This window comes from Elgaria multicarinata, chromosome 13, assembly GCF_023053635.1.
Source record: "Elgaria multicarinata webbii isolate HBS135686 ecotype San Diego chromosome 13, rElgMul1.1.pri, whole genome shotgun sequence".
In the NCBI taxonomy this organism is placed as follows: domain Eukaryota; kingdom Metazoa; phylum Chordata; class Lepidosauria; order Squamata; family Anguidae; genus Elgaria; species Elgaria multicarinata.
Genome location: NC_086183.1, coordinates 14018091 through 14032156, shown reverse-complemented (window position 1 = coordinate 14032156; position 14066 = coordinate 14018091). Strand labels below are relative to the sequence as shown.

General features: G+C 47.2%; 1 protein-coding gene across 1 annotated transcript in view; it reads left to right on the top strand.

Moving 5' to 3' along the window:
• Positions 1-14066, top strand: part of ASAP3 (ArfGAP with SH3 domain, ankyrin repeat and PH domain 3) — a 104473-nt gene that overhangs the window by 41399 nt on the left and 49008 nt on the right. The window contains exons 4-6 of the mRNA XM_063140235.1: positions 6464-6538; positions 11618-11667; positions 13370-13496. Of these exons, the coding sequence (XP_062996305.1) occupies positions 6464-6538; positions 11618-11667; positions 13370-13496 (252 nt within the window). The remainder of the gene's footprint in view (positions 1-6463; positions 6539-11617; positions 11668-13369; positions 13497-14066) is intronic.

Below are 14066 nucleotides of genomic sequence, written 5' to 3'. Positions count from 1 at the left end.
AGCTTGGGGGTTCTCCTAGAACCATCTTTGTCACTTGAGGCACAGGTGGCCTCGGTGGCACGGAGTGCCTTCTACCAACTTAGGTTGGTGGCCCAGCTACGCCCCTATCTGGACAGGGATAACCTAGCTTCAGTTGTCCATACTTTGGTAACTTCCAAATTAGGTTACTGCAATGCCCTCTACATGGGGTAGCCTTTGAAGACGGTCCGAAAGCTGCAGCTTGTGCAAAATGCGGCGGCCAGATTGATAGCTGGAACAGGGAGGTTTGAGCATATAACACCGATTCTGGCCCGCTTGCATTGGCTGCCTATATGTTTCCGAGCCCAATTCAAGGTGCTGGTCTTAACCTATAAAGCCCTACATGGCTTGGGACCACAATACCTGATGGAACGCCTCTCCTGCCATGAACCTACCCGTACACTGCGCTCAACATCTAAGGTCCTCCTCCGAGTGCCTCCTCCGAGGGAAGCTTGGAGGATGGCAACAAGGGAGAGAGGGCTTTTTTAGTGGTGGCCCCCCAATTATGGAAATGATCTTCCTGATGAGGCTCGCCTGGCGCCAACATTGTTATCTTTTCGGTGCCAGGTCAAGACTTTTCTCTTCTCCCAGGCATTTTAACAGCATTTAACAATGTTAAGTTTATTTTTAATGGACCCCAGAATTGTTGTTTTTAAATGAATACTGTTGTTTTTATACTGTTTTTATGTTTTTTAAATTTTTGTATACTTTTAATGTTTACTATTTTTAATTGTTGTAAACCGCCCAGAGAGCTTTTATTTTTAATAAAATAAATAAATTTAATTAGCAGGGATGCTGATGATATCTGGCTCTGAATTTCCTGTTCCCTCTGAGCTTAGCTGCAATCCTCGCAGAAGCTGTGGAGGAACTGAATTGAGGGAGGGGCCGTACCTGAATGGTAGAGCACCTGCATGGCATGCAGAAGGTCCCAATTTCAATTCCCAGTATCTCCAGGTAGGGCAGGAAAAACTCCTGCATGAAACACTGGAGAGCCACTGCTTGGGAAGTTTAAGAAATCCATTTTTGGGGTGTGCGTGTGGAGTTTGATGACTTTTCCTAGGCTCAGCCCCCAGATTTCAATTTGGTTCCTGCTGTAGTGCCTGACTCAATTCGCAGCGAGTCAGGCCAGTCTGCACGTTTCCTGGGAATTTTGCGATGGACATCCCTAGGCGCTGCCAGTCAGTGTTGACAGTACTGGGCTAGATGGCTCAAGGGTCTGACTCCGTATAAAGAGGCTTCCTATGTTCCTATGAATTTTCTCAGCAACTCTGTTTTATTATGAGCTATCCCTGCTGCAATGCACAGTATTTTGGGACGACTTGGTCTTCAATGGGCAATGAAGACCCAAAGGCTTTATGAGAGGGCCCCACCCTTCAAGGCAGCTTAAACATAATTTTAAATAAATAAGGAAAATGTAACAAATATAAAAGACCTGCTCTTGGTAGCTATAAACTGGTAGAATTCTTTGGTTGACATGGATCAATACAGCTGCTTGCTGTATTGGCCACATTTGGGGGGTTGAGGCACATTTGGGTGCCTGCACTTTAAAATCTACCACTTCGCCAACTGGTCCACACTCTGCTTTTTCATGCATCCAATGCGGCGACCTCTGGTCTACAGAAGCATCGGTCTTGAAGCCGCTACACCATGTAGCCTGTTGCACTGGCCAAACTGACAAACCTGGAGGCAACCTCGTGGGAAGGCGGTGCGTGATTGTAAAATGCCAAAGTGGCCGAGAACGTGCCAGTTGCATCGCGGGCAACGGCTTCCTATATTTAACCCACTGCTTCTCCGGAAAGCTTGCTTCCTTCCTGGTGTGTAGCCTGTTCTCTGGGCTGAGTCGGTGCCAGATCCCAATCACAAAACGGCCTGCTTCAAGGTGGTCTGTTTGATTTGAGGGAAGGATGTTTGTTAAGATAACGGGCTCTGCAGTAAAACTTCTGAAAGTCCTCTAAATATCAGCTGGTTGGCCAGAGAGCTTCTGTTTAGAGGAAGGAGAATGTGGCCTGCATCTCAGCTTCTTTGCTCACCATTGCTACTGATAACTGGTAAATCCCTGTGTCCGCCCCTATTCAACTTCCCCTTTTAGCATAAATTGGAAACATCCAGGAGGCAACTTTGCTTGTGGAGGAGAACAGAAGAATGATGCAATTAGTTCTGTACACTAGAAGGGACTCTCCCCCCCCCTTTGTATTTTAAACAGAAGCCCCCTGTCCCATATGGCAACCCTCTTTGTGAAATTGGAAGGGCTTCCAAACGCTGTGTGTGGGGAGAAAACCTGGCGCAAATCACATGGAATGTGCAAATCACATGGAGTGTGCATACCTTAGGGCAGGGGTTCACCGCATTAGACATTGCGACCCATATCCAGCCCTTTGGGGTTTCCCAGAAGGCCTCATAGCCCTCCCTGGCTCCACCTCTTCTTCTCCAATCACTCATTGGTGGTTTCCCAACTTTTGTGCAGACCACTGCTCTCCTAAGGCTTAGTTACTGGAAGGAAGCACTTTAAGCCACAATAGGCTGCTATTATTATTATTATTATTTGCCCCTGCTCTCTTTTGCTCCCTACCCTGGTCCCTATTAGGATGCGGCCCCCGAGATCTTCTCTGAAATGAGATTCGGCCCTCGGGCTGAAAGAAGTTCTGCACCCCTGTATTAGGCACTCCTAAACGTAGTTCTTTCAATCTCGGCCATTGTTTCGCAGCTCTCCAGTGTACTGATGCAAAATTGTAACAACATCAGAGTGTTTTTTATACCAGGTAAAGCTCAGCTTCCCAAAGCCAAAGATTAAAGCATTCTAAAGGCGGTGTGAGTTTTGTTGGTCTCCCCCCCCCTTTTTGTTGTTGTTGTTGCTAGTGCTGTTGGTTTTAGCACAAATCATGCATGATAGAGGGTGCTTCCAGAGCACCTGGCATCCCTGTGGGAGCATCCTGCACCACACGAAGCAGCCTGGTTGGTGCTAGGAAGAGTGGAAACTCTTTCCTGCCCTGGCTGAGTCCCCCTGCTGTCCATGTCCCTGGAAATAACTGTGGGGCTTTCCTCGTTCTTCTGATAGGAGGTAACAGTGAGGGTTCTTTCCAGAGGAATTTCCTCCATGTGGCAGGGCTTAGGGATGGGAGTATTTAGTAATGATGCCTCCTGTTAGAAAGACAATTAGGAGAGAAAAAGGCAAAGGCAAAGGCAAAACAGGGTGGCCCCGTTCAGAAGACACCTTAAATGATGTCTTTAACCAATGGTGGTTAAGCCGGAAAGCTGGGCTATGTTCAGAAGACACCTTAAACCACTGCTTTAGCCATGGGCCGGATCTACACTACTGCTTTAAAGCGCTTTATAACAGTTTTATAGCGCTTTAAAGCAGTTAAAGCGCTTTATAACTGTTATAAAGCACTTTAAAGCAATAGTGTAGATCCTGCCATGGTGAATAAAGCAAAAAGCCTTACTTACTGTGGTTAAAGCCATGGTTTAAGGTGACTTCTGAGCACAGCCTGGCTTTCTGGCTTAACCACCGTGGTTAAAACCATGGTTTAAGGTGTTTTCTGAATGGGTGTTTACCAGTCCCACATGCACTCAGATGCTATTTTAGAAGAATGAAAGGAAACCACACCCACCTTTAGTGAAGAAAAGCAGTTTACTTACAAATATCCTTGCATATACAATGCAGGTACAGTGTAGTGTTTCAAAAGAGCTTGTTAGTCAGTTTTGTGTTCCATTATACAGGCAGGAGCAAGACCAGACACATGTGTTCCCAGCAATGCTGGAGGTGAGAGAGAGAGAGAGAAGGGGGGAAGGAATGCGAGGAGCAAAAGGAAGAAATCGCAGGAAACAACGTTAACCCTGTTAAGATGACATGTTAAGTTATGGTAGCTAAGCATTTCGAGCTAAACATTATGGCTTAGTGTGTCGTATGAACCATTCCTAACCATGGTGGCTGCATAACCACGGTTTAAACACGCTCACTATCCATTTGCTGCAAAAGGGTTAGCTGCCTAACCATGGCTTAGCGTGTCTTCTGAACAAGCCCGAAACAGGCTACAGAGTTCCTAAAGTTAGCCGTGATCAAAATTCCCATGAACAAACGAACTGCAGCACTGCTGCTTTGTAGTGTAACTGGTAGACAAGGTTGTGATGTTCCCAGCATGGAGGATCTGCAGGAAGCTCTGGGATCCAGATTGGGGATCCCCAAGGCCAGAGACTCCATCTTTTTGCATCCCTGGGTTATGTTGTGCACAACGGTGCTGGAATTTTAGAGGTGTATAATAGTAACTTTTGCCCTCCCCTGGTGCTGGTCCTGCCATGAAGCTGACAGGGCTTTCTCATCTGCCTCCACCCTGAGCAGCACATCAAACATTTTTTTAAAAAATAAAATTCACCAGGGGTTTCTCCAGTGTGTCCATAGCAGATGAGAGGGGGTGGGGAAATGAGATGGCAAAGGAAATGTTGGGTTGTAGGCAATCCAGTTGAGGTTAGTGGCTCCAATGTCAGTGGGGTGGTGAATCCAGATTTCAGTCAGAAGCAGTCAGAACTCTGAAGGAGCTGTCCCAGGTGCTCTACACCTTACCATACCTGAAGATGCAGGGCATTGATCCTGGGACCCTCCAACTTTCACGGGGTACTTGGGAATCTCCGCTCACCTCACAGGGAAGACAGTTCTAAAGGATTCACTTAAGCGTGCCGAGTACTTGATGGCTGCTTCGACACCCCCCCCCCCCCCCGCCGGGGTCTCCGTAGCCCATCTGTACTTGATCAGAACGTTCCGCTGTGGTTCTCTTCATTTATTTCCAGCCAGTGTGTCAGTGGGTGGCATGGATCTTTTCAAAATACACATGTCGGTTCTTGGGAACAACCTCCAACAGTTGGTTGGTGGGTTTTCTCATTTTTCTCCTCTTACAGCTCCCTCTCCCACCTCGTGGAAGTCTGTCAGAGACTTTGATGCTGGGTTGTGGTTTTGTCTTGTAGGCTCTCAGCTTCCCAGTTGAACTGAACCCCTCTCTGTGCCTCTCCGCAGGTTGTTTTTGGCTTCCACTCTGCCCCACCCCCACCAGGTTTGGGTTGTGGCCTTGGACCGATGAGGAGAAAGGGCTGACCGCCTGTATTTTGTGGCAGCCCTTGCGCAGATGTGGGCTTGTGGCAAGGCATGCTGTTGAACATCTTGCAACCATCTTCGGGTGGCCAGAGCACTTCTGAGCAGGAAAAGGCCTGTCTTGCCGAGAGAGGAATGGAGGAACGTATTGTCCCTGGGCCATTTGCCACAGCTTCCATTTCTGCAGACCATCCTCAAGTTGGCCAGATCAGCAATAATTGTCTTAGCTTGGAGCAGGGTCTGCACTAGGGTATAACTTCAGGGCTGATGTCCAGCACCCACCACCACCAGATGACCACCCAGAGAGTGGGAGCCATGGCAAACCAGTTCAGCATCTAGGCCAGCATAAGTACGCTGAGCCCAATGTATTCTTTCTTCTTCTTAAATACATTTTTCTAATTGGGTGTGGCCAGCCAGGCATGTACATGATGCTTACAGATGCTCATTTTATTTATTTATTTATTTGTTTATTTATTACTTTTAAAATATATCCTCCTTTTCTACAACTAGACATCACTTATTCCCACATAAATGTGTTTAACATCAGTCCAGCTGAAGCAAACTCCATTTCATTGCAGTAGACAGCAACACAATGATCTGGGTCACACATAACGACAACTCAGTATGAGTTGTTGAATGGTGGATTGTCGTTATGTGCAAATCCTGCACTATGGTTTAACTATGGCTTGTTAACTATGAACAACCCAGGAAGAGAACCCATGGTTTGTTGTTGGATTGTGAACTCTAGGTTGTTCATGGTTAACCCACAGTTAAATCATAGTGTAAGGATCACACATAACAACAATCCCTTACTCTGGGTTGTTGTTATGTGCAACAACCCAGGCCAGGCCAGTGTTTATTACTTGCAGCCATAGGACATTGCAAATAGCCTGTAGTTATGATAGTGCTATCATTTGAGCAAGTTTAAAGCATATCATTGCCTTGTTTCTCCCGGGTGTCTGGTTTTATGAATGGATAAGCCCTGTGGCCATGGGTCTTACCTTAGAGAGGACACTCCTTTATTTGAAGAACTGCCCAGTCCAAGTTTAAAGTAGATATCTCTAAGAAGGCTGAGCAGCAGGGGGCTTGAGGTTTCCAACAGGTAACATCTAGACAACAGGCTGAGCAGGCAGATACTCAGGTCACTTGATCAGACTCTTCCTTCCTATGGTGGGATGGATTGTATGTCTATTCAAGTGAAGGTCATTATTTCTCAATTTGCATCTATACATATAAATGAGTGTATGCAAATACTATGTAAACCAGTGCCTTCTTTTATCGTCCTTGTGAGTGTGTCTGGTGATATGCATTGCCAAAAAAAGAGGAAATGTAAGTGTCCACCCTGGTTTTTTTTTACTCTTCCAGGTGCAAAATCTGAACAATATTGTTTCTTTCCCTCTGGACAGCCTGCTGAAAGGGCAGCTTAAAGATGGCCGGATGGTAGGTGTTCTTTAAGCTGGTTGGTATTGTGTATATTTTTGCTGTGGGGAACAGAGTTGGGGATAGGGTGGAGTGCCCGAGGACTGTGGTTGGATGGATCAATGTGCCGCTTCTGTTGCACCAACATCTTGACAGTTGACCTTTGAACCTTGTGTCCATGTGCTCCTTCTTCCATCCCTGCCAGTGTTTGAATCAGTTAGACCTATGGTGGAGGAGAGTTCAAATGGAGCAAGACCAACATGTTCCCTTGACCTGCTGTCTTGCTCCTACAATCAAGGATAGATGTCTCTGGGAAATTCAGTTCTTTTTTTGACTTGATGGACTTCCATGGAGAGTACAACTTGCTTTGCAGGCTGAGCTGTGGGCTTTTCCTGAACTCGAGGAACTTTTTTTTTGCACATTTTTTTAGCAGGTTCTGCAATTTGTGCAAATTTCTGAGCAATTTCCCTAACTCCAAGAACTTATTTTGCACATTTTTTAAAGCAGGTTCTGCAATTTGCGCAAATTTCTGAACAGTTTGCACAAATTTCCGAGCAATTTGCACAAATGATAGCTGAGCTTCCAAGATGATTATAAATAGGTAGACTGGGCCCACCTGGACTTTTGCCCTCTGGCTTCAAGGGGGCGATGGAGGAATCTGAGGACATGAGAATCAAGAAGAGTTGGAGGCTGTGTTTTAGAAAGGCTTTAGGAAGCTGCCTTGTACTGCATCAGATCACTGGTCCATCTTGCCCAATATCCATCTTGCCCAATAGGCAGCAGTTTCCAGGGTTTCAGACAGGAATCCTGCTTAGCTGTGAACCCTTTTCTCACCCACTACCCTGTTCTGAGATTTCTCCAGGCTGTGCCTATATAAATGGCCATGTGTTCTGTTTGGAGGCATTCTCTCCTTGAAGGTCTGTCCAGTCCAAATTTGATTTAAGGAGACGGAACCAACGGCAGTCAGAAAAGGAGGGGCCTTCAAGTCACCCATCAAGAGTTAGCACCTGGACAGTTAACTGAGCAAGGCACACAGATGCTCTGGTAAGTGTCTTCTCCACTCAGGTGAGATGTATTGCATTTCTGTTTAAATTATAGTAAGGGTTTTTCAATTCGCATCTGTATGTGTAAATGTAAATGAATACCTGTACATTTTGTGTAAACTTGTGTCCTCTTTGGTCCTCTTTTTGGTGATTGTAAAAAAAAAAAAAAAGGAACTCTCAAATTGGATTTGGGGAGAGGTGGGCTGAATCGGACCACTTCGACTTGGATTTGGGGTTCAGGGCCGAGGTGGTGCACACCCCTAGTGCATGCTAAAAGACTGAGTAGGAATCCTCCTGTTTTGGTCCGTCCCTTCTCGCCTTGTTTCCTTTTGTTTTCTCCCCAGATGTCTGGTCCAAAGGAAACTGGCTAGACTGGAATATCAGCTTTATGACACAGGACAGGCTTGCTCAACTTTCTGTTCTGTTTAGGGGACTTCTATAGTGTCAGTTTTCTGCTGGGGAGGATTTATTTCCCCACCCCCACCCGCCTGGCTCTGCCAACCACTGGCACCTAACTGCTCAGTGTGTTTCGTTACTGGGCACTAATGCTGCTTGCAACATGGTGCTTGTCCTATTGGGCTGCCAACCTTCAGGACCCAGTTGCTGTACGTGGTGATAAATGTTCCATGTGCGTGTCAGGGATGGGAGATAGGCAAGTCATCTTTCAAAGGGTGCAATCTTTGCTCTGCTCATTGTCAAGCAGGCGTGCAAGTTGAAGCTTGTTCCATGAGAATCTAGTTTCCTTTCCCTTTGCTGTGTTGTGCGTGCACGTATGTGTGTCTGCACAATTATACAGACAGACGATAAATAGATGGTTGAGAGGTGGATGGATGACTGATGGATGCATGATTGATAGTTGACAGATTATAAATCCAATTATAAATAAATCATACGCGCACACACAGCTAGAAATTATTTAATGCGGTATTGCACTGTATTAAAATGGTTCCCCTTACTCTTACCTTGTTGAAGCAGAAATCTGTTTAGATTTTCCATTATTTCTTCTGCTAGTTGTGGGAAGATACAAAGGCTGAAGCCCTTGCCCTCTGAGTGGCACCCTTACCTAGGGCTGGTTCTTGCAGCTGTCCTGGCTGATACCTACCCGGCTTCTGCGCTACCCCCTTCATGCCCTGGGATCCCACTGAACAGCCTTTTCCTTTTGACACCTGAGCTCAAGGCAAAGTGACATCACGGTCTTGGAAATCTGGTCTGTGATGCAGCCCTGACTATAAGGTGCTAGCAGGCCTGTTTGGGTACATGCCAAACTAGAGGCTGAAAGCACCGGCATCTCTTTGACAAGTGAATCATAGAATAGCAGAGTTGGAAGGGGCCTATAAAGCCATCGAGTCCAACCCCCCTGCTCAATGCAGGAATCCACGTTAAAGCAAACCTGACAGATGGTTGTCCAGCTGCCTCTTGAATGCCTCTAGTGTGGGAGAGACCTCCCTAGGTCATTGGGTGATTGTCATACTGCTCTAACAGTCAGGAAGTTTTTCCTGATGTCCAGCTGGAATCTGGCTTCCTGTAGGTCACAAGCTGAATATGAGCCAACAGTGTGATGTGGCTGCAAAAAAAGCAAATGCTATTTTGGGCTGCATTAAAAGAAGTATACCTTCCAAATCGCATAAGGTACTAGTTCCCCTCTATTCAGCCCTGTTTAGGTCTCATCTTGAGTATTGCATCCCGTTCTGGGGACCACACTTCAAGAAGGACGCAGACAAGCTGGAGCATGTTCAGAGGAGGGCAACCAGGATGATCAGGGTCTGGAAACAAAGCCCTATGAAGAGAGACTGAAAGAACTGGGCATGTTTAGCCTGGAGAGGAGAAGATTGAGGGGAGTCATGATAGCACTCTTCAAATACTTAAGAGATTGTCACACAGAGGAGGGCCAGGATCTCTTCTCGATAATCCCAGAGTGCAGGACATGGAATAATGGGATCAAGTTACAGGAAGCCAGATTCCAGCTGGACATCAGGAAAAACTGACTGTTAGAGCCTGCTGCTTTCTGTGCCTTGCAGAATCCTTCCGCTTTTCCTTAACGGAGCCTACCCCAACATCGTGCCCTCCAGTTGTTTTGGACTCCTCCTCCTCCTCCTCCTCAAATTCCTGATTATTGGCTATGCTGGCTGGGGCTCATGGGAGTTGCAGTCCAAAACATCTGTAGGGCACATCCATTTGAGGAAGACTGCCCCATGCCCCCATGTATCTTCCCCATTGGATGTGTTTGCTTTTCATCCACACTAGCAGCCTTTCAGTCACGGTTGCTGTGCGTTGCTACCCTGCCTTAATATCTTAGTATACTAAGTGTTTAGTTCAGTGGGTTGGGTTCCTGGTCTCGGAGGCATGGTTCTATCTGCACCTCCGACTGGACTGTTTCTTCAATACTGGCGATGGCAGACTGTCCTGCACGGCACTTGACTGGAGCAGGCTGGCTGCCAACATCACTTGCTTCCCTCCAATTATCTGTTGCCTGAGGCTACTGCCTCACTCTGCCTCATGGTAGGGCCAGCCCTGCCTCTGAAGTTGAAGCGCTGTGTCCAACCTAGGATGGGAGAATCCAAACTATCCTATAGCCCCTCAGACGCTGTCTAGGAACCCTAGGGTTGTTCCTTTAGATACCTCAGTGTCTTCTGTTGCTTTGGAAGCAAGGAGGGCGGCTCTCTCTTTTCCACTCCCTGCCTCTCATTTCATTAGAGCTGGCTTTTGGCTGCTACTACTGTGCAAATTCCAGAGGAGCAGCCATGGAAGGCAGTTGTAGATTGTGTGTGTGTGTGTGTGTGTATGCATGTGTGCACAGCAGGGTTAAAAATCTTGCATTTCATGGTTTTTTGATCCCACTGCTTTTAGTGACTGTGTCGTGTTTTTCAACATTAGGAGATGTCCTGGTTTCATCTTGGGTCCTTCTTCCCCCAAAGCGTGTGCCTTACTACTGAGCTAAGGTCCCTCTGCTTGACTCTACCCCTGGGCCCAATCGGTACCCACCCATCCCAAAAGAGAGGTCAAAATGTGTGGAGGTTACTCCTTCTTCTCCTTACTCCTCTCACTGTTCAATTGTTTGGAGGAGGAACGGGTGCCTGCAGCACAGATAGAAAAGTCATTTGAGTATCACCCTAAAAAAAGAGGATGCAGAGCTGCATACATTTTGCACATGCTGATTTATCTGTATAGATGCAAATGTGAAAAATATTTGTTAAAATGGAAATGGAAATGCAATACATCTCACCATGGTGGGGGAAACTGTAGCCAGGTAACCTGTGTGCCTTGTTCAGTCTGCTGCCCATGTGCTAATTGTGGGTGGGCAACTTCAAGGCCCCTTCTTTATATACGGTTTATTTATTTATGTATCATAATTAATAACCTTTCAACCATACCTTGATCGGGACAACCCTTCAAATAGAGGACATCTTCAAATAGAGCAGGGTTGGGCAAAGGGCAGATGTCCAGATGTTTTGGGATGGGGAGAAGACACATCTCCAGATGGATGGGAATGGGCAGAAGGCTGAACTCCAGATGTTTTGGATTTCAACTCCCGACATGTCCGATGATCAGGAATGCTGGAACATCAGCAGATCCACTTTCTGCCCATCTCTAGAGGCATGTCCATCAACAACCTTTCAATTAGAAGCCTGTCTTTTGTAAAGTAGGGCACATGGTCACCCCTAAGCACAGAGGAGGAGGAGGAGGAGGAGGAGGAGGAGGAGGAGGACCAGGACCAAGATTACCCAAAGATTGACCCTTTGTGTCCAATGGCCAAGTGGGCTTATGTTCCAGAAATGATTTAGGTGAAGAGAAATGAAGATTCAGATTTCCAGCCTCTGGCATTCTGTGCCGAAGAATGCTCCTGTCAAGATGAGTTGAACAGTTAAGGACTTCTTCTTGCTCCAGTCGAGATATTCTGTGTGCACGGCCTTGGCAGGAGAAAATATGCTGGTGGCGTGGTAGGGGGGCTGCTGCCCCCTTTCCCCAGCAATACTGGCCCCTTGTTTTTCCTTCAGTGATTCCCCTGTTAATTTGCTTTTATTTTCTCTCTCTCCCCCCTTTCCCTTTTGCTCGGCAGGATTCCAAGAAGCAGATTGAAAAGGCTTGGAAGGATTACGAGAACAAAGTGTAAGTAACCCCCTGACTGCCTCTGGCCGGAGCCGACTGGTTCTCCCCTCTTCTCCCCCACAGAGGTGGGGTGTTCTTGTGTGTGCAGAGACAGCAACATAGGAGGTGTCGGAGCTCGGGTCAAACTGGCCAGTGAGACTTGACCTTTATAAATGGACAGCTGTGCCATCCAGTAGGGTCCTGGCCTCCGTTGGTAGAGCACTTGTATGGATGGCTGCTTATGCATGGGTAAAAGAGAGGAAATGCATCCCCAAGACAGGGGACAGTGGTTTGCATCAATTAGCAAAATTCAGATTTTGAAATAATGACTAGAAATTAAATAGAAATATAGTGCATCTTGCTATCGTGTGGAAGACTGACTGAATCACCTGTTCAGTCTGCTGTTGGGCAACAGCTCAATATCTTTAACCTGGATTTGGACTGACAGATTGAATAGAGGATGGTCCTCTGACAGCCCCTCAAATAGAGGACTGTCTGCTACAAAAGAGGACAGATTGTCACCCTAACACATGGCTCACAAGCAGAAAGTCCACAGGTTAAATGTCCGGCATCTCCAGGCATGGCTGGGAGAAAAAAAATCCTGCCTAAAAACCCTGGAGTGCCAGTCAGTGTAGGCTAGCCATCTCCCATGTATATTGCCCTCCAGAAGTGTTGGACTACAACCTCCATCATCACTAGCCACACTGGCTGAGGATGATGGGGATTGTAGTCCAACACTTATGGAGGACTCCAGGTCAGGCAAGTTTGGGATAGGCATTCCTGATGAACATCAGAAGAGCCCTGCTGGATCAGACCAAGGGTCCACCTAGTCCAGCACGCTGTTCACGCAGTGGCCAACCAGCCCTCAGCCAGGGACCAACAAGGCAGGACATGGTGCAACAGCACCCTAGAAATCCCAGCATGCCCCATGGCAGGATGGGGCAGGCTGGTAGTTGTAGTCCAGCACATCTGGGATACACCAGGCCCAATGCCAGTTGTGGGGAGAGCCAAAGGCTCTCAGCAGAGGCTATGTTCTGCTCTTTAGCCACAGGTTTGATTCTGGTTTGTTTTAATTATAACTGTAGTTAGAACAAACCATGGTTCCCCAGGTTTGAATGTAACAAGGAACTGTGGCTTTTTCTGGAGGGAAAGGGGAAGCTCTCTTTCTCCTCCTCTTGTCCGGGGGAGGACACAGGAGCCTGAGGTTTGCACAGGCTCACTCATTGATCATGATCATTATTTCTAAACTGTGGAATAGGTCAGGGGCAAGGAACCCCATTCAAAGGCAAAAAGGGGGCATGGCAAAGGGCAAAAATGGTAGGGCCAAAATCACCAGAAAATAACAGTTTGTTTGTTTTTAGCTTAAAGATCTTCCTGGCAGTAATTAAGCCTTAGGAGAAGCATTTCAACTTTTTAAAAGTTGGGGAAGATTGTGCAAATGCCAGGAAACTACCGAAACAACTGGCAATTGGGTGAAAGGGTGGAGGCCAAGAGAAGGGAGTGTTGCCTTCTCAGGAACTTCAGAGGGCTGAATCCGGCCCTCAAGTGGGCCAGATTTAGCCCAAAGGCCTGAAGTTCCCCACCTCTGGATTAGATTATTGTCTGCTGGGCCTAATTCTCCTAGGAGGGGGCTCTGGTGGCCCTAGGGGGAAAGTTGGTGGCATAGTGCCAATGAGCCTAAACCTGTCTGCCCTGCTGTCTTTGGCATTCTCCGCTTGCCTAGCGCAAAGCTGGAAAAGGAGAAGGAGCGATCCAAGTTGTCTGGAGTCATCCAGGCTGACCCGTCGGCAGCAGAAATCGCCGAGGAACTGCAGAAGGAGCGCCGCTTTTTCCAGCTTCAGATGTGCGAGGTAGGAACTCTCCGACAATTTCAACACTCCTTCTGTCTGGGACTGACAGTCAGCTTTTAGTCAGTCCCTGTATGGGCATATTTGGGAAGGATCCCACCGTGCACGAGCAAAACCTTATGCTAGCGCTGTGTCGATAATGCATGCTAGCGTGACAGAGGCAGGATCTACACTACTGCTTTATTACAGTTTATAACACTATTGGCAACTGTTGGGGACCAGGACACATTTCCATATACCGTTTTCAAAGTGTCCTATCCTGCCTGGTGTAGATCTGGCCGGGTTTCCTGGGAGCCCCATCGCACTTACAAGCGGTATTGAAGTTGCACTAGCATTGGTTTATACTAGAGCAATGTCAAGAGTACTGGCGCCATGCTACTGTTGGATTCCTTCCTTTGTCTGCATGCTTGGAGTCAGTTGGCCCTCAACATCTCTTAAAGCCCTTTGACTCCACCTTGAGCACACTTGCTAAAAACTCAGTGGGACTTCAGCCTAGTCCTCACAGATGGCAGCCGAGCACTTTGGGAGTCTGGGCATGAAGAGAGACTGAAAGAACTGGGCATGTTTAGCCTG